Consider the following 19,843-nt stretch of genomic DNA (forward strand, 5'->3'; position numbering starts at 1 on the left):
GATATTTTCATTGCATCATTGTATTCAAAGCAATGGTTGGACATTTTAGAGATTTAGCCAACTTACAAAATTCGAAACTAAAAGGTTAGAAAATTACCTATTTACAAGTGATCAAGACTTAGAAAACATCTATCGATGCATCTAAACACAAAAAAGTAGAAAATATGACTAGTTTATATGGACCCTGCAGACCCACAACTAAATCGCTCGGTGGTTCATATATAGCAGCTTTGATCACTTGTTCATGTCTAGAGGACTCGGATCAAGTGATGCAAACTCCAAGAGCTCGGAGTTTTGTTTTAAAATATGCATTTCTTGTTCATCCATACTCACCCAAGCTTCTATCCCTTCACCACATCTCGTGTCCATCAAAACAATAAAATTCATAAAAACCGGACTACCATCAGAAACACTCCCACACACCCACATCGGCTTTCCCCAACCAAAATCCACTTGATAAAACCCCATCTTACACCAACTCGTAAACCCAACATAATCCCCACAATCTTTCAACCTTTTCAATGAATCTTCCATCACTTCTATACCTTTGTCACCTTGCATGTTCTTCACAAACTCACCATCAATTCTCGACACCCCATCACGTACTTTTCCAACCAGATTTCCTAATCCGATTTCAGACTCGGTTTTACATTCCGCATCCGCTATCCAAATCAAGTTCCCGATGGAATTTTCTAATGAAAGTGATGATAATATCCTTTTGCGAAGGTTCACAACATGGCTTAACAAAGATGGCTTCCAAAAGCCGGCCTTTTCTTCAGATGCAGCTATCATACACTTCCATAGCAAAGCTGACACCACCTCAACACGTGTAGCATGTTTCACCCTGTTTCCCACTGCCTCCGCCTTGAGAGCATCAAGTTTTGATGAACTGAAAACGAATCTTTTTGTGCTACATTTACCCATCTTGAACAATGAACCCCACATCACCATTGATGAATCTTTGAGCCATAAATCTTTTGCGGGAAACAAAGAGCTCGTGTTCATGTTTGGGTACACAACTTCTTTCGACCCACAACAAGTCCCGGCCCACCCTCTTAGGAAAGTATTCAACGCAGCACCATCAAGAATCTTGTGTGAAATACACAAACTGATAGCGATCCCACCACATTCAAAAATGTTAACTTGAATGTTACTCACATGACTTCCTTCGTTACTCCCATTGAAACTAGGTTCACATGGAAGAAACCGGTTGATCAGATCGAAATCTGGATGATTCAGGAACTCATCAAGATAAGCATCAACATGAGCCACTGCAAAGTAAGCACCAACGTCTGTACAATCAATAGAAAGGTCGTCCTTTATAGTCCCCGCTAAAGGATAGAAGCGTGTTAATGTTTTGGATAATGAAATCTTTAAAGATTTCAATCGTTCTTGGACTTCAAGATCACTGGCTTGATCTTGATTTGGATAGTATAGTATGATGGGTGCATAAGGGGCAGGAATGAGCTGATCTAAGATGGAAAGATTGTATGATTTCAGGTGTAGTGGTGTTGGGGAAGATGGTTTTATGTTCTCTCTAGAAATGATCTCGACTCTCGTCATTCTTTTTGGCTTGGTAGAATTATAGAACACACTGACACCAAATTGGATTTTTATAAAGAGGAGTGATTAAGTGAAGAGTTGTTAAATAAGTGAAGATAGATCAAGCGAAACGTCCATTGGGGCCGGCTGAAATGTCTGTTTCTTAATTAATCACTAGATTTAAAAATTAAGTCTTTGACGAATTAGTTTATTACAAACTTCTTCTGTTGTCAGCATCAATGGCAATTAAGTACTGATTTATAAATTATAATGATTATTCAACTGTTACGACGAACGTGGTGGTGGCAAATGCAAGAAGCATGCGATTGATGGCGTATACCACTAGCATGCTGCTCAAACACCATGACAGCAGCACAGCCGATGCGCCACCACTACGAGCACCATGCATATATGGGCCAAAGTTTATATGAAAAAATATCAACAGTCGCTATCGTTTTGAGTATCATTTTTGTTGATGATTAGATAGATGCCAACAGCCACCTTTATTGTCTAGACTGCCGCTTGGATCGCTACATCCGCGAATCTTGTTTTTATGGGAATTTGGAAACACTCAAACAAGAAAATCTTTATGCAACACATTGGATGTTCCGTTGGAAGGTTGCGTGACAGCCTCCTCCCTTGTTTCATTCAGTGGTTCAACTTTTGGCTGCATAAGCTCGTTAATTTTATATATGTGGCGTAATAATCAATGGTCATCTTTATGCCTATCTTATCATAATTATATAATAAAAAATGCATACGAGTTAACACATATTTTATCTTCTTGTAAATGATTCTCTCGATTGATAATTACATGGTACGTTTAATTAGTTTTAGTCAATGAATGTATTGGTAATGTATGTTAGAGATTAGACGCAACAAGTCAACAAAATAGTGAGGATAACTCGTGTAACATCTCTCGATAGGGCTAATTTGAAAACATACTTAAGAAAAACATTTGTAGTTCCTAAAAGTTCAAAGTTTATGTTTGCGGAAAAATAATTTTGTCCCAATAAAGTAAACTTAATTAAGATTGAAAACTAGTGAGTTGTAAACAATAAAATACCACAGGGTTCAAACTCACCATACATTCGATCAAATATTGAAAGAGTTTTCAATCTGAACACACATCAAAATAAATTAGACAATAGATTTTTCTAATGAGTTATCAGATGGTCAATTCGTTAAAACAAATGATGATAATTCAACTTACTCGAATCAATTCTCCAAGAAAACAATCAAAATACATAAAGCACTTGGATTTATTAACCCAACTCAAACAAAGAGTCTTATATGCCCAAAATATTTACTTTAAACAAAGTCATTTCTAAAAGGAAAAAATAAGTCCTATAATTACATAAAAGGATAAACCAATATTTTTATTACCTATTCTTGAGTTAGTAGAATTTAGACAACTAATATGGTATTATTAACTTGAATCATAGTTATTTTATGATCATAAAGTAATTATGACTAGTGTTCTGACCAAAACCTAGATTAGGTGATATAATTGTAATTTCATTGTGTAAGAGAGCGTTTGTTGGCCAACTTATTCTATTTATTAACTTTCATGACTATTGAAGTTAAATCTCCGATCAAACCTCTCACAATTCATAATATAATTATAATTGTTTGGATGATTAATTGCATGATCAATGTGTTAATCCAACCAAGATAACTAATTACAATAGAAATTGATGAATAATGAATAAATAACCGTTGCACTTTAATATTTAATCATGATTTTGAGGTATAATCGAGTCTAAGTCAAAGTCCATGAAGTTATTTATTTACGATCAGTTTATCTCTTGGTTTAGTTATTGATTGAGTTTTATTATTATAACCCATTTTTCATTTGCTTTTGTAGATTTAAAATGACCTATAATAATAAATAAATAAATAAATAATTCATATCTTGAGGTTGACACCCTTGTTTATAAAACTATACTGCTATACAATAATGTTCGTTGTCTATAATGTGTATTAGTTTAGGTGCAATAAATTAGGATTTGATAAATTTAAAACCTAATAAAATACACGCACACATACACACAGATATAACTTTCACATCATTTTCATGTTCACCTTTCACACAATCTGCTAAAATAGAGTCAACATCTTCTATAGAAATCGTATCATCTTTAGGGTCTGGTTCTTCCTCCTGAATCCAATCAAACAAAGGTTTATGTAGGTGGTCCACATACACATTCAACCTCTTATTTTCATTAGCAACTTCAAAGAAACTTATTAAAGTTGTACTCATTATGTATGACATGAAACCGCTCAGCCAAACTTACTTAAGACACACAGTAATACACATTTTTGCAAAAGCAGTTGATAATTATTTCAAGAAATATGATGAAATCAGAGACAAGAAATATGATGAAATCAAAGAAGTTCATCTTGTTCACATCAATATCTTGTACAAATGCTCTGGTTGGGTCAAAATACATCAATGGGGTAGTTGTGAACATGTCAATATAGCGAACATCCATGATCGAAATTGCCTCTTCTGCCATGATCGATTGCAATTAAGAAAGATTGGGAATAATGTGGCGTAATGGAGGGCTGAGGCTCACCAAATGAACCTTAAATCCTTAATTTAATTTGGGATGTAATAAATGACTTGTCCACATAATTAGTTGCCATGTGGACACCACATGTTTAATATATTTCACCAAAAAACGTAAAATCAAATATAGCCGACTAAATCAGGAGTAATTAGCACCATGAACTTTCAAAAGATCTTTAAAACAAATGTGTTTCACAGTAAAATAACCCAAAATCAAAATCAAGTAGTATATGGAAATTTCTCTCATAAAAATGCTACAAAATGGGTATTCAATTGGTTAAGGAAAGCAAGGGATATGAGTCAAATGTACTTGTCAACTAGATATAAGAATCAAGAAGCAATTCCTGTGTGATTATCAATCATATAGAATATAGTATTAAGCCTACTTTCTTTATGTTGTAAACAGAAGATACACAAGACCCTTCAAGTACTCCACTATTTCTGATCCACCAAGCTTTGAACTTCCATAAACTCTGTCAACAAAAGTAATCGGAACCTAAAACATCCAAACAGGATCCAAATTAGTAAATTCCTATCCAACTTTAATAAGGAAAAAAGAAATAAAGAAAAAGAACCTCTTCAATATGGTATCCTTTTCTTGATGCTCGAACAATCATCTCCATTTGGAAAACATACCCTTTGCTCACACAAGAGCTTATAATGTCTTCAAGCACAGATTTTTTATAAAGACTACACCATACAAGTAAAAAATATATATATATAATTTAAAATGTTAAATGGTAAAAACTGTAAAAGTAGATAAATTTGATGTTTCAAGATTATTTACCGAAACGACCCTGTCAAGTCAGATACACCAGGCCAAAGAAGCGTATGTGCAAGAACATTCGCCCCTCTACTTGTCAATTTGCGCATAAGTGTCCAACCATGCACACCGCCACCTGTCACATAGCGGGTCCCAGTAACAATACTCGCCCCTGTCTCCATTTGTTTCCTGAATTTATTATGCCCCTTGTTGTAAATTTTAGGAAATGGAAACGAATTTCAACATCAAGATTTGTGAAAGTTTCTTACTTTATAAACTGTGGAAGATACTTTGGCTGTGTAGATAGATTTACATAAGAAAGAAACCACAAAACAGATTGATTAGTGGGCAGAAAGTGGAATTTACTATAATGACTTTAAGGCTTAAACAAATTACTTACATGGTGTGACAGATCAGCATCCATTATTATGACAAAATTCCCAGAAGCATGTTTCAGACCATGAATGTAAGCAGTCCCTGGTTAACAAAGAAAATTAGGTTAATTCATGCTTATAAATTTATAATCTGAAGTTTTACTTAAACAAATAAGGAGATACCTAATCCGAGCTTTCTGGGCCTAGATCTTAATAGCTGCATTGAGAAGATAACAAAATTAGGACTTATTAGCATGTAAATGAGAGATAAAAAAATAAAAAAAGTAGTGTACATACAATGCGATCTTCACCATAGACTTGCTGTAGTTGCTTGACAATATCTTGAGTTCCATCAGGACTACCATCATCCACAATGATTAATTCAAAGTTAATGTCCCTGAAAGTATAACAATATGTCATGATTTGAAAACAACAATGAAGTGAGGATTGGGTGTAAAATCTGTTAACAAAATTCACAGTTTGAGCTAATGATAATGGCCATGTAGCAGACACTTAATTTTGAGGAGAGTTTAATAGAAGATAGCTACAAAACTGAAGGAAAGATCTCTTAAGCACTAAGCAGGCATTCATGCAAACTGGAATTCAGTTTCCATAAAAAAAAGACAAGGAGAAAACATTGGTAACTGGTAAGGAAGCTAAAGTCATTGCTAGTATTTCTCCAAAGTTGAGTTAATGTTTCCCTTGTTGAAAAGTTGTGATTTTGAGAAATTACTGAAATTAATCTAGTGTATTGCTTGTTTTGGTATGCTTTTGATCAAGAAATGAATAAATTGGTAGAATCGCGTTCATATGGCATGTGGAAACTACATACATAGATCTTACAGAAAATTAGACAAGCATCCCAATTTAAGTTTAGCAAGCAACGAAATAGTATTTATGTAGAGTTCAAAGGAATGATCTCTAAGGTTTAGAATTAAAATCTAGGTTAATTTAGTTCGAAATTTTCTATGCAGATGTTCCCCCAATTTTCCAAGCCATGGATTTGCAGTTAACTTGCAGAATCCCAAATCAATCCATCACACAGATCAAAACATGATACATATAGAGAGGGATGTAACTTACGGGATATGCTTGAAGACGAGGTAGACGATGAGAGCGATATTGAGTCGTTCGTTGTAAGTTGGCACTATTATACTATACAAGTTCGTATTCCGCGGTTGCGACATTTTCAGATCAAAATTCAAAAGCCCTAAATCTCCAATTCTGGATTTGCAGTTTGAAATACGGAAAGAGGTTTGCTTGCTAATGATAATCAGGAAGACCCGAAGCGTAACCCGACAAGACCCGTTTGGTGTTAGCAGTTGCCGTCGGTTTTGACGTCCTGTCAATAGGGTATAGAAAAAACCCCGAAAACCCCAATGAAGTTGAAAAACCAAATCAAGTTGTAGAAATGGACGATTAAAATTTTATTTTTTAAATATCAAATTCCATAAAAAAACTACTGTATGTTAGTATTTTTTTTTAAGTGAAAATTACAAATATAACCAAAATAGTTAATTACTTTGTAAAAATAACCAAAAAAAAATTCAAATTACAAAAATAGCCATCAAAATTGCAGAGGGATTAAGGGGCTGTTTGGCAGGATCTGATTTTATAAGAGCTGAATTTTTAAGAGGTCTGAATTTCTAAGAGGGTCTGAATTTTTAAGATCTGAATTTTCAAATGCTGTTTGGTTGGAACCTCTGAATTGCAGTGTTGAATTATAAAAATTACCATTTTACCCTTCTATGTTATTTTTGCTAAATTTAACGTTTTTTTTATAAAATAACTGAATCAACTTATTGAATAATTATAAAAAATTTACAAACACCATATAAAATCCAGATTAAACATAAATCCAAATCAAACATAACACTATCATGGATCTTTCTTTCTTTCTATCTACATAAACAAGCAGCGCAATCTATGAGGCTTATGAAGTATTTTTATATTTGAATATGATCAAATTCTATTAAGATATTGTATTTTTGAATATGATCAATTCCTCTTAAGGATGCAGATGACCATAACCAGTGCTAGCAATATGTTGTTTGTTATTCAAAACTTGAAAGAAAGAATTGATGATTGAGAGGAATTTCAATATTTGTTTTTGGAGTTTACATATTATCCATTAATTTGAACCTTGTTGGTTTTCACAATTAAGGAATGAAACCTGCATATTTCAGTTTACATAGGCCACAGGGATTCAATTAAGGAATGAAACCTACATATTTCAGTTTACATAGGCCACAGGAATGAAACCAATAGATATCATAAAGATTCTATTTACAGTCTTCATTTAGACCACCTTTTACTTGTAATTAAATCGTAAATAAACTCCACTTAACAGAAACACATTCGAATTACAGGGAAACACACTAGATTTTTAAGCATTAAACTCGAATTACATAACAAGAGAAAAAGAAAATGTTACCTGCAGAAGATACCGGAGGTGAAGGCGGCACTTGTGAAGCAATCGGAGGCGGATGCGAAGTCGGCAGGGGCGGCGGCGGCGACGTTGCCGACCGAATGGATGCAGACAGAATCAGAGGAGGAGGAGAAAGGGGTGGAAGAGAATCGGCGTCGATGAGGGAGCCGAAGGGCTTGGCTGCCAGCGACGATGTCGGAGACGGCGACGATGTCGGAGGCGGTGTTGTAGATCGGAGGAAGCGGACGATTATTGGAGATCGGTGAAGGAGAAGAAGCGGGTGAGAAGGAGGAGAAGGGGGCGAGAAAGAGAGAACGTGTTTTGGGGTTAAGGGCATAACGCGTCTTTTATTTTTTCAAATGGAGTTTCAAATCTGATTCGGTAAGTGCTAAAATTCATATTCAAACCAAAATTTAAGAGCTAAACAAACGGCCTGAATCTTAAAGATTCAGACCTACCCCTTATTAAGAGGTATTAAGATGCAAACAAACAGGCCCTAAGCCCATCTACGATTTTACTAAGCCATCTGCGAACGTACAAGTCGCTAAAGCACATTCGTGCTTTAGCGACTTGTACGTTCGCAGATGATTTTTTTATTTTTATTTATTATTTTTTTATGGTATAAATAGGGGGTACAAGTGACTAAAATCGCAGATGAACTAAGTTCATCTGCGATTTCCTCTCAGTTCATCTACGATTTCGTTCTTTTTTTTTTTTAATTTTTAACTCTGAAATTAATAGGATTTGACTATGAAACAACCATATTATATATAAATTATTGCCAAAAATTATCACTTTTGTTGTAATTTCTTTGAAAATTTTGTTTAAAATCTTTTTAATAAAATGAATTAATATTTGTTTTGTCAAATTGTCCATAGTGCTACCAGAGAGAGAGTTCTTCAACGAAAAGTGTAAAAAATGAAACAAACAAAAAAAATTACGTTTTTATACATACGAAAAAGGTGAAATCGCAAATTGAATGTGAAATAGCAGATGGACTAGTCCATCTGCGAACGTACAAGTCGCTAAAGCATGGATGTGCTTTAGCGACTTGTACGTTCGCAGATGGCTTTGTCAAATCGCAGATGGACTAAGTCCATCTGCGATTTTGTAGGCTATTTTTGTAATTGAGTTTTTTTTTGCTATTTTCTACAAAGTAATTATCGGTTTTGGTTATATTTGTAATTTTCTCTATTTTTTATTTTTATTTTTTGGTGAAACACCGATAAATTTTGTCCGTTGTATTTGTTTTAAAATTAGCTTGAGAAACTTATGCTAAGAAGAAGAAAGATATGTAAGCTATGTTATAGTCGTTTCATGTTTTTCATCTCGGATCAAAGAGACATGTGGATTTGGAGTTTGGATTCCTTTGGTGTCTTTTGTGTGAGGCTTTGTATATAACACAATTTTGCCTATGGGGTAGACCTAACAATTTGATACACGAAATGAGTTTTCCGTGTATGTGTTTTAGAAATTCATGTTTCGTGTCGACATAAATTTAAAATTTGTATTTTGTGTCTTGCGCTATCTGTTTAAACACGAATTAAATATGTGTTGACATGCGGCTACACGTATAAAAATGCTACACATGACACGTATTAACACGTATAAAAGCATATATACACGTACAAACATGTATATACATGAATTAAATTTGTGTTTATCTGTGTATTTGTAACTCAATCAAAAACGTGTTTATTTGTGTTGTGTCATGTGTCATATGGATTAATTACGTGTCGTGTTAGTGTTTGATACCCAAGACACGTTCTACAATTCGTGTCGTGTTTGTGTTCGTCAAATTCGTGTCGTGTAAGAAGGCACACAGACACGGATTGCAAGTCTACCTATGAGTAGTAACTCAATCACCTGGAACAAATTTATTCCATCAAGCTCAATCTTATGGCTTGGAGGATGATTATAAATGGAATGCCTAACAAAAGTCAAGTTGGTGAAGGTGTTGATGTTGACTTGGAGAGTCTTGATCAACTTCTTCTCAAGTCGGGTGGAAGAAAGGACAAAGCATCGAGTTAACATCAATCCCTTCAAATGTTAAGTTTGTGTGAGTTACAAAAAATGACAAAGACCGAGTCAACATCAATCCCTCCAAATGACCCATTCCAACAAAGAGGTTGCGTCTATTTGGTCACATTTGTAGTACTTGGTGGGACATCTCTATTCCGAGGCATAATTTGGTGGAAGAAATGATCAAATGTACAGACTCAACTAATTTCAATACGAACCAGCTCAGGTGTTTTGATGTATTGTTATCACGGTCATTTGGGTTATTTGGACATTTCAGAACAATACAACTTTTAGGATAAGAAAACCAAAGAAGTCTCAGATTTTTTATAAGAGTATTACTCATTCTTATATTTGGATTGTTAACAGGAGCTCTAAATGTAAAATTGAATAGGGTTCGGTTGGTTGTATAATCTATCTCTTTCTATTCCGTATTTGTAATTGTTGCATATTAACTCCTTGCTAGTCTTGTTTTAATAAAGTTTTATCATTCAACCCTCAAACCCCGAGCCTCGTATTAACAACAATTTGAAGAAACGTACAATCACAACATTTTCTATAATTTTCAAGAATCAGTTTTGGTCAAACCGATTCAGATTATGATCTTCATCTATAGTTCTATCTCCCGGGTGTTCTTTGGTTTTAAAACTTTTTATTTTGTTAAAAAATTATGGCCAGTTACATGGTGAAAACTAAACTAGTTGAACCCAAAAATTAGGAACCGTATTGATCAAGGTCGCATATTTATATGAACACAAATTCCATTTTTCTAGCATTTTCTCAAGAAACAAGAACTTTGTTTCCTTCACTCAAAGCATGCAAAGCTCTTGAAGGAATCCAACAACATAAGCATATTATATATTATTCTTCAAAGATTCACAACAAACAAGAACACGAATTGATACAACAACACAAGATCAAAATGGGAGAGCAAACGTTACATGGAGGCCTAATCTCGGTTACAAATAAACTAACAACACTGCAAAAAAGAATATCTACAACAACAAGACTCTTTTGAGAATTTAATGGAAGTAACCATAGAGTTCCAAGAAGCAAATGCAAAGTGTCCATGGGTTGATATCGTCTGTTGTGGGACCCACTAGAGCAACCCTGAAGTATCTAAATGGGAGCAATGCATTGGGCCCCGTAACTGCCCATGAAGCAAACTGCCCAGGCTTGCTTATTGTTTGGTCATTCTCATGTACTCTCAAATTTGTCCAATTTTTAGCATCCGATGAACCCTAAGTGTTATAAATATAGTCAACACGTGTAACACTTGACTTTTCATATACAAAATTGACATTACACAATTTGATTTCTATAGTCAAAAGTCAAAACAAGTGTACCTGAAAATTCCAGTATCTCACAAAAGCCTTTGATCCATCTTGTCTCAAAGTGTAATAGTTGCACATGAGCTGTTTCAAATCAGAAAATAAAATAAGGTTGGCAATATACAAAATATATATACATAATATACGTACATTATAATATTATAATATTATGTATATTTTCATTTGAGATAAGTATTAAAGTAAACCTGGTGATCGAGACCAAGGTCAATCATCCACCATGAACAGTTCTTCCCATCCTCAATGCGGGGCCCAGCAAAAGAAGTTCCCTGTTCCAAAATTACCCTTAGTTTCCATCATATAATTTTGGTTATACCCGGGGGTAAATTAGTCAAATGATCAAAAGATTATACTGATTGTGGTACCTGGTAGGTTCGTGAAGCCAAGACCTTGGGATCTGTGTATCTTGAAATAGGATTGCTAGCTGTAATGCTGATTTTCTGAATACAAAAAAAAAAATTGAATTATTCAAAGATAATGTAAAATCAATTCCTTTTTTTTTTTTTTTTTTTTTTCCTTTTTCATATTTAAAAAAAATGATCAAAAGATGTAAAATTTTACCTTAGCTAGAACAGGATTAACCCATTGGTGTTTCCCATATGATGTCCCCACATAATATACAACCCCATTGCTATCTCCATCACGTATGTATTGGAGCTCCTTAAAACTCGATTGCCTATGTTGAAACCTTAACAATCGAAAAAAAAAAGATTTTAAAATTACTCAACTTTTGGAAATAAAGATAAAGTTAATATTAAAATATTCACGTACACATACTTTGGATTATTCCCTGAAGTAGGCAATCCCACTTCCAAGAACCCAATTGCCTCTTTCACCAAATCATGAAAACTCGGGATTTTCATGCTTAGATTGCTACATTCCATCTGAAACAACATTACAAAATCAAAACCCAAAAACATTTAAAAAAAAAAAAAGTCAAGAATCAAGATTTACCTTTTTGAGTAAGAACAAAGGGAACAATGAAAAGCGCACGAGAGGTAACAAGATGTTTAAAGATTGAAGCCTTTTCCCAAAAAGATCTTGTGGTGTTATAGTAGAAAGCATGTTGTCAACAACTTCCCAATTACATAATTCACTCGGTTGTAGGCCCCACATCAAGATCCCATTAAGAACTCTCTCTTCAGAAGTCACAGTCAAATCCGGATGCTGCAAAACCATGTTCTCTATAAAGACATGTTCATTTCTCAAAATATAGAGAAGCAGCCCACAGTCTTAGAAGTATACCAATAAGATGAACTTGTTTTATACACAAATGAAAACAGAATATAAAATATATATATATATACAATAAGTTAAAAGATTTAAAACCCACCTGTAAAATGTTATAGAAAGTTGATTGATCTAGCAAGATGAAGTCGTTACAAGCCGTTGTACAATAATCAAAATGCATTGTGAATATCCTTTCACATGTTTCTTCTATAAGTTTACATGAAGGGATTGAGGGAATAACTTGAAGAATTAGGCATACAGAACCCTGCAATAAAGTATTATGATTAGATATATAAATAAAAACTCGATTACTTGGCCAAAATTTGTCTTCTTCCTTGTGCATAATACAAAAATTGTTGTTGTAAGACCTTCGTCCACTAGTTGAAAATGAAATTCCATCCCTGCATATAATATATAGACAAGACTAATTAATATTTTATAATTCATTATTTTAAAAATCCATCTCTTTGTTCTCACTACTCCGAATCTCCACTTCCTTGTACTTTTAGAGTAACACTTCAAAACAACGGTGATCAAACGATATATTAACCAAACCAATATCTCATTAAAAAATAAAAATACATTTGTATATAACATGAAATGAAAAGGGTTCTATCGAAACTACCTCTGAAAGCTGCTCTAAAAGCGTTTTGCAGCAGTCTTGATGAAGGAGAGAAACCCCAAATTGATCTGCTAATAGAAGAAGCTCAAGTAGCAAGATATTGGTATCGACTGTGTCTTCTAAGTTCAATCCTCCATTGTAGAAGTAGTCGATCATGATCTTGAATGCTTTTGGTGATGTGACTTCTTTTAAGCAAATCTCCGAGGATACACTCTCACTCATTCCATTTGTGAACATCTGCTAGTTTAATTGTTTTTTTAGATACTAGCAATGTAAAGATGAACAGCAGATGAAAAGATTAGCTCACCTTCATAAATGGGAGACTCCACAAACCAAGAATGACTTTATGAGATCGAGCAATAAGACCATGGCCTTCAATGCTAACATCGACATCACTAAACTCGCCTGTTGTGTGAAATTGTTCAAGTCTTTGCACATTCACAGGAAGTCCCAAAGGAAAGGGCGCAACACCACAATGAGGCTGAGAGCTAGGGTATGATATCTCTATGTTCTTTCCTGAATCAAACAGCTTTTTATTCAATTTGAATCGCTCAATCACTTCTTCACATTGTTTCACCAATGAAGTTGCTCCAAATCGAACACTTAGATCCCTCAGAGAGCTCAGTAGCGATTCTGGAATCTATAAAACACATGAGAATCATTAAAGTTTTTTTATAAATTTATGAGAAAGTAAGTGACTTTCTGTTACAAATGCGTCAAATTTACCTGGGTAAAGCCTGTGTAGATAAACCGAAGAAACGCATGAAGAACTGGATAAGTAACATCTTTGATTGAGATAAAATCTTGATTTAACAAGCTTGAATCAAGATTGTCGACTGCTGCAAGGATCACTTTATGAGCAGGAACAAGTGTTTCCTCGTTACCCACGATGAAATACACATCGAATAATTCCCAATTTTCAAGAAAACTTCCAAGCCCCTGATGATTATCGAAGTTACCGAATTCGTCCCTCAAATCTTCTTCCATATCGTCTTCTCCCTTGTATTCTTCATAATCGACATGCTTCCAAAGGGAAATATGGTTTTGTGTTAATGGAAGCACATTAACATTTCTGTAACCAACGTGTTTATCCCAACTACTAAGTCCGACATACTGAACACTGCAATTGGGTTTTGTGTCAAGCCATTGAAACACGAGATTTTGAAAAGGGTACCTTCCTTTTCCAATGCTAATCAACCCATCACAGATACTTATCCAATAACTTTGAAATGCTGAAGAACAACATAAACCTAAACCTGCTTCATCGACTGTGGTGATTCCATCTACTTCAATCTTTAGCCTTCGGTTTCTATGACTACCTATGATTACTGTATAATGAGGACTGATGTCTCTTTTGTAATGGTAGTGTTGACTACCTAATTGTTCTCGGAAAACTACAGTGACGTCATTGTGAGCAAATGCTTCAAATGCGACACACCCTCTTCCAGCTTCTTTGAATCTCAAATCATCACGCCATGCGCATTCGAAGGGTGCAACTGTTAGAAACTTCTTCTGTTTCTTCTCCATTTCTTGTGACGAATCTTTGAATTACTTGATGATTATGCTACGATACCTATTGAATTTATATGTATGAGTGGGTAAACTAGAAGAAATGTGTAAGTGATGATCAAGATTGAAGAACAAGTGACAGAAAGAATTAAAATATGGGGGTTACCTATCCACTCAAATAAACAATGCGTTTTAAAACATATAAGAATCGAGAAAAGGACAACAGACTTTACAAGAATCAAGGTTTGGTATGAATCATGATGGCATCAGATGCTCACTTATCCACATGAATAAATAATTGGGTTTGAATTTTGAAATATCTTTGATTCTTTTAAGGGAATACTACAGGATATGATCAAAGAAAGCACTAGAAGCCAATTTTATCTGACTAAGAACGAAGTCATACTCCATTCAGCATGATGCATAAAGGAATCAACTTGTTCCCCTTTTACATCATACACCACAATTTCGGCAACTTTCACCATCAATCACAATAAATATCTGAATCATTAGTAGCCTCAAGTTGAGCTCAAAAGATCTCGAGAAACGACAACCGATGATGGTGGGAACAACATACGAATAATAAAACCGAATAAAAAAGATCCAGAGAAGAAACCCACATCGAGAATCTTGAAATAAGATCAAACTAATGAAAAATAAATCAGAACTTGCCTGATTCGGTACTCTTTCATCGGAATATGATAAACCCAGAAGGATAATACCTAACGAATCTTCCCCAATTGAAGCGAGCACCGGAAAAGCAAGAAAGATGTTTGATCGGATATCTTTTTCTGATTAGATTTGGGTGAAGACGTGGCAATCACGGCGGAGATACGTTTAGAGCTGGCAATAATTGATTGACGTGTGACTTTTTTCTCATAAGATCTGTCTCTTCTTAACTCAGTCGCTCTCCTCTCCCCACCAATAAAGTCGGCACCCAACAAGTCTCTCCATCAAACAAAAAGATTGGAAAAATCAAATGTAGAAAATCATATTTTTTGCTCTATTAGGTAAAAATGACTTTTTTTGTCCTTTAACTTCTGTAATTTTCAGTTTTATCACGGAACATAAGATTTTTTATGCATTAATTTTTGTTAAAATTTTCAAGGGATAATGACTTAAAATGGTAATATATTTTTCGATTTGTACACATTTGGTCATTGAGTTTTTTTTTCGTCCACATTTACCCCTTAAACTTGTTAAACTGTATACATTCAGTCCTTATGACCGGCTACTCCAGGTTACCCGGTAAAAATGACTTAATAGGGTAATATATTTCTCACTTTGTACACATTTAGTCCTTTTTTTTTTTGCAAAATAAGTCATTTTTTTGTACTCATTCAGTACTTATGAATGATTTTTTAGTTTTTTCTCACGAAATCTTACGTGGGACATTCATTAATGAGGTGTATGAGGCTTTTGATGCTTATATTCATCGCGATCTCGACTACTTGGTTGCTTAGGTCATTTATTCTGAATGTCATAACTTCTTCATATGATCTCAGATTTTAACGATCTTTATATCCATGTGTTCGTATTTTAGTCTACTACAACTTTCATTTAGATTACTCCCATTAAAAAATAATATATTTTTACTTACGATTTTTATATCCATACGTGGTGGCGGATTTAGTATGGTCCCGGTGTTGCACCGACAACACCTGTTTTTTCTGTTCGCAGTGGAAAATTTTTCGCTTTTTTTTTACGTTTATACCTATTTTCCATGTATCGGCAACACATATTTCATCTCGGCAACACGTACTATGTATTACTGCGTCTTCCCCTGTCCATACGTTTTTTATGAATGCATGTATGTATGTTTTTTAAAAAATCGTTAGTAAAAATATATTACATTTTAACGGGAGTAATCTTAATGAAAGTTGTAGTAGACTCAAAAAATGAACACGTGGATAAAGATCCTTAAAATCTGATATCGTATGAAGAAGTTACGATGTTCAAAATACAAGACCTAAGCCAAACCACAAGACTTACGCAACCAAGCAGTCGAGATCGCATTGGACATAAGCATCAACAACCCCAAGCACCTCATCAATGATTGTCTCACGTAAGATGTCGTGAAAAAAACCTAAAGAAAATCATTAATAAGTACTGAATGAGTACAAAAAAAGGACTTATTTTGAAACAAAAAAAAAATGTTAATGACTAAATATGTACAAAAATATTAAGGACTAAATGTGTACAAAATGAAAAATATATTACCCTATCAAGTCATTTTTCCCGGTTAACCTGGAGTAACAGGTCATAAGGACTAAATGTGTACAGTTTAACAAGTTTAAGTGGTAAATGTGGACGAAAAAAAAACTCAGTGACCAAATGTGTACAAATTGAATAATATGTTACTCTTTTAAGTCATTATCCCAATTTTCAATCATACAAAGTATACAACCATTTCTCGATTCGGTAAAATGATATTTTGGAATTTTAAAAGCTTTTCTCTAGTACTTTTGTCTTTGAGTATCTCAAATATAGCTTTGTATAAAGTTTTTTTTATTAGCTTTAAAAATGTTTTTTTTAGGGAAATTGAGTAATCTAACCCTTATATACTATAATTTTAATAAAAACAACCAATAATTTTTTTTTTTGGGTAAAATAACCACATGCTCCGGAACATAGCATTCTGGAGTGACTGTATCCGTTCCGGAGATCGTATTCCGGAGACACATTTCAGACCTTGCATTTCAGATTAAAACCTCAATTTTCGTCTCTACATATATATGTGTCCGCATGTGCTTGAAATCTTACCTTCACAACCTTAGGCAAACAAAGTAATTCGTAATTATCTCTTATAACTGCTTCAAAATGAGTTTCTCATAGAGTGAGCACGAAGATAGCTTTATCAACTTGTCTGTTTACCTTCACAGGCTTAGGCGAACCAACCTGCATACTTACACTCACATCAAAACTGATTTGATGGATCGTTTCGAAGTTTGTTTTGTGGCTATTGGATTGGTGGTATATTTGTTTTCCATTTTTCTATTATTTCTTTAATATTGATAATGTTTCTACATATAAACTAATTGGTTTGTGTTCCCAAAAAAATACAAGTTCATGCATTCATAGGATGCTTCTTGTCTGTCATCTTCATATGGAGTGTCCGTCTTAGAGGGGAGTACCTAAAAACAATGTTTGTAGCAGTTGCTATGGACGGGAACAACTAGACCCTCCCTATAGCATTTGGTCTGGACGTGGAAAATAATATCTATCGTTGTACCTGGTTCCCGATGAGGTTAAAAGAAGCTCTTAGACAGGGGAGGGAAGTATCGTTCATAACCAATATGGAAGATGTAGTTAGTTCTTGCATAGATCATGTATTCCTTGATTCTTATCATGGGTATGCTTTTAAAAGTGTGTTCAAGTATAAGCGTATAAGAGGCGTCTCTGACAGAACATTAGAACCTTTTAACTGGATGACATTCAACTCATATACTGTGTCTGATTTTGAAGAAAACTTATGTTGGCTAACCCCTGATGCTTGTGAAGTGTTTGTCAACATTGGTCATGTGAAATGGGCAAGAGTCTATTTCCCTAACATCTGTTGGAATGTAATCAACAGTGATGCTCCCCAATTTTTTTGGTGTTATCGGTAAATCAACACAATGTACCGATTATAACGCTTACTGAGGCAATTTGTGACTACATTCAACGAACTTTCGTTGAACGCAGTTTAATGGCAGGTAAAATATCGGGTGCAATATTAAATTATTTAATTACTTGTACAAGAACCTTATTTGATCATATTTACTTTTCAGGGAGGTTGAGTACCATACTCACCCTGTATATTGAAATGGTGCTTCATAAAAGGATGCAAAAGTCTGTTCGGTGGCAAGCAACAAAGATCCTGCCAGAGATCCCGTCTCTGTTCCCGTCCGATATTTATCAAGTTTTTGATTTTAAAAAACTTGTGTTGTAGATCTGAATCGTTATACATGTTCATATGGGAAATGGCGCAGTCTGGGTATAACGTGCGGTCATGCAATTGCGGCATCACGTCATTCGAACATCCATGGATTACCTTATATGGTTCAGATATATTATCGGGCTGATGTGTTTCAGACTGCCTACCAGACACAAATTGTGCACCCTCTTCCCCCCTCCATCAGAATGGGAAATACCAGACCCTTTGATGGTTGTTTTATTGCTAATGTATTTGCAGTTAGTTATGTTTGTAATTGATTTGCAGTGTCTAATGGAAAATATTATTATTGCCCTAATATTTGTTACATATAACAAAGATAGAAAAAAACACAATTTACAAGTACCATAGTAATAATAACAAACAAGTTGTAACACCCGGAATCTAGAAGATTAATTGTGGAGATAAATCCCCTTTCCTAGGGACCAACTCGGCGATTTCATGGTGGGAAACTCGACGAGTTGGAGGCTTTTGGGTCGCGTGTTTTTATGGACCAACTCGGCGAGTTGGTGAAGGGAACTCGGCGAGTTGGACGCTGATTGAGAAAACCCTAATTTTAGGGTTTTGCATCCTATTTAAACACCTTAAGTCCCAGGTGTTGGCCTCCTTCCCAGCCTCCATAGTCCCTAACCCTAATCTCAAAACCCTAGAGCATCCTTGAGTGTTGTGAATTCATTGTGGGTGTGTTTTGGTGTGTTTGAAGCTCATTGAAGGAAGAGAAGCTTGGTGCAAGGTGGTGGTTCAAGTAGGAGCTTTCAGATCTTGATTCTCTACTCCATTTCTAGCATATTTCGGGTATAAAGTTCTAACTTTGCTTATTATTCGCTTAGATGTCTTCATGGGTTAGATTATATGCTTTTAGCCATGGATAGGTGGTTGTTGGGGAAGGAGAAGTCCCAAGTGTTTATTCTTTCGGATCTATGATCTTTATGAGCTCTTTTGGCATAAAGGTGCCAACTTTATGGGTTTAAGGGCTTCATGCATTCATTAAGTCTTTCATTTTTCCCTTTTTGAGCTTTGAGCTCCTTCTAGTCATGCTTAAGCGTAAAGATGGAAACTTTACACGACCATCTAGCCTTAGGGGGTCAGATTTGCATTTTGGGGTATTGTCCTTGATGATTAAGTGCTTAATGGTTAAGCCCTCACTCTTTCAAGTCTAGGTTTTGGGTTTGGACCCATTTAGGTGGTTCCTAGGGGTAAAGTTGGAAACTTTACCCTTCTTGATCTCATTTTGGTCGAGATCTGAGATTTGGAGCTCTTGTTCGGTGAAGGCAGCTTAATGCATTAAGTTGTTGGGTCTTGGGCGAACTCGGCGAGTTTGTGGGACAACTCGGCCAGTTGTTTTGGTTTACCCCATTTCTGAGTTGATGAGGCTCAACTCGGCGAGTTGATTAGACAACACGGCGAGTTGGGTCGATATGGATTATGGATCTTGTCTTTTGGTTTATGTCTTTAACCAAGTTTGTCCCAGGTGGGTGCTTGAGGTAATCTGAGTTGGATC

At 34.9% G+C, this 19,843-nt stretch overlaps 3 protein-coding genes and 1 long non-coding RNA gene across 5 annotated transcripts; 1 reads left to right on the top strand and 3 right to left on the bottom strand.

The window, feature by feature from the left end:
- Nucleotides 1-76: 76 nt before the first annotated feature.
- LOC145140975 (epi-neemfruitin B 7-O-acetyltransferse L7AT-like) lies at nt 77-1,589 on the bottom strand. Its single transcript, XM_079074342.1, has one exon. It carries the CDS (start codon nt 1,561-1,563, stop codon nt 235-237), a length of 1,329 nt encoding a protein of 442 aa, XP_078930468.1. The 5' UTR covers nt 1,564-1,589; the 3' UTR covers nt 77-234.
- A 2,674-nt stretch (nt 1,590-4,263) lies between these two features.
- On the bottom strand, nt 4,264-6,638 carry DPMS1 (Nucleotide-diphospho-sugar transferases superfamily protein). The gene is made up of 8 exons (XM_079074343.1): nt 6,335-6,638; nt 5,549-5,648; nt 5,435-5,468; nt 5,278-5,354; nt 5,147-5,172; nt 4,902-5,066; nt 4,690-4,804; nt 4,264-4,610 (listed from the first exon to the last, which is right to left on the bottom strand). The coding sequence occupies exons 1-8, from the start codon at nt 6,436-6,438 to the stop codon at nt 4,506-4,508; spliced, it is 726 nt and encodes a 241-aa protein (XP_078930469.1). The 5' UTR covers nt 6,439-6,638; the 3' UTR covers nt 4,264-4,505.
- A 3,887-nt stretch (nt 6,639-10,525) lies between these two features.
- Nucleotides 10,526-15,214, bottom strand: LOC145140807 (BTB/POZ domain-containing protein). The gene is made up of 12 exons (XM_079074194.1): nt 15,081-15,214; nt 13,626-14,472; nt 13,207-13,539; nt 12,903-13,136; nt 12,381-12,542; nt 12,002-12,214; nt 11,825-11,931; nt 11,609-11,735; nt 11,413-11,487; nt 11,236-11,316; nt 11,045-11,113; nt 10,526-10,939 (listed from the first exon to the last, which is right to left on the bottom strand). Exons 2-12 carry the CDS (start codon nt 14,424-14,426, stop codon nt 10,721-10,723), a joined length of 2,421 nt encoding a protein of 806 aa, XP_078930320.1. The 5' UTR covers nt 14,427-14,472; nt 15,081-15,214; the 3' UTR covers nt 10,526-10,720.
- Nucleotides 15,215-15,327: 113 nt separating this feature from the next.
- LOC145140808 (uncharacterized) lies at nt 15,328-18,640 on the top strand. 2 transcript variants are annotated; one of them, XR_013722292.1, is made up of 4 exons: nt 15,328-15,418; nt 17,291-17,381; nt 17,475-18,103; nt 18,179-18,640. It is a non-coding gene; the product is annotated as an uncharacterized LOC145140808 (long non-coding RNA). The 2 variants fall into 2 exon arrangements; XR_013722293.1 differs by having other exon boundaries at nt 17,490-18,103.
- Nucleotides 18,641-19,843: the final 1,203 nt, after the last annotated feature.

The sequence above is a fragment of the Lactuca virosa genome, chromosome 9, assembly GCF_052849685.1.
Source record: "Lactuca virosa cultivar CGN04683 chromosome 9, Lactuca_virosa_CGN04683_v6, whole genome shotgun sequence".
Classification (NCBI taxonomy): domain Eukaryota; kingdom Viridiplantae; phylum Streptophyta; class Magnoliopsida; order Asterales; family Asteraceae; genus Lactuca; species Lactuca virosa.

What these genes read in the sequence shown, in the direction of transcription:
- LOC145140807 (XM_079074194.1), bottom strand. Translation starts at nt 14,426, where the DNA reads ATGGAGAAGAAACAGAAGAAGTTTCTAACAGTTGCACCCTTCGAATGC. An exon ending in GGAGTCTCCCATTTATGAAG is followed by an intron (nt 13,137 to 13,206) that starts GTGAGCTAATCT and finishes TTAAACTAGCAG; the next exon opens with ATGTTCACAAATGGAATGAG. An exon ending in TGAGATACTGGAATTTTCAG is followed by an intron (nt 10,940 to 11,044) that starts GTACACTTGTTT and finishes TATAACACTTAG; the next exon opens with GGTTCATCGGATGCTAAAAA.
- LOC145140975 (XM_079074342.1), bottom strand. Translation starts at nt 1,563, where the DNA reads ATGACGAGAGTCGAGATCATTTCTAGAGAGAACATAAAACCATCTTCC.
- DPMS1 (XM_079074343.1), bottom strand. Translation starts at nt 6,438, where the DNA reads ATGTCGCAACCGCGGAATACGAACTTGTATAGTATAATAGTGCCAACT. An exon ending in ATGCTGATCTGTCACACCAT is followed by an intron (nt 5,173 to 5,277) that starts GTAAGTAATTTG and finishes CTATCTACACAG; the next exon opens with CCAAAGTATCTTCCACAGTT. An exon ending in TATCTTCCACAGTTTATAAA is followed by an intron (nt 5,067 to 5,146) that starts GTAAGAAACTTT and finishes TAATAAATTCAG; the next exon opens with GAAACAAATGGAGACAGGGG.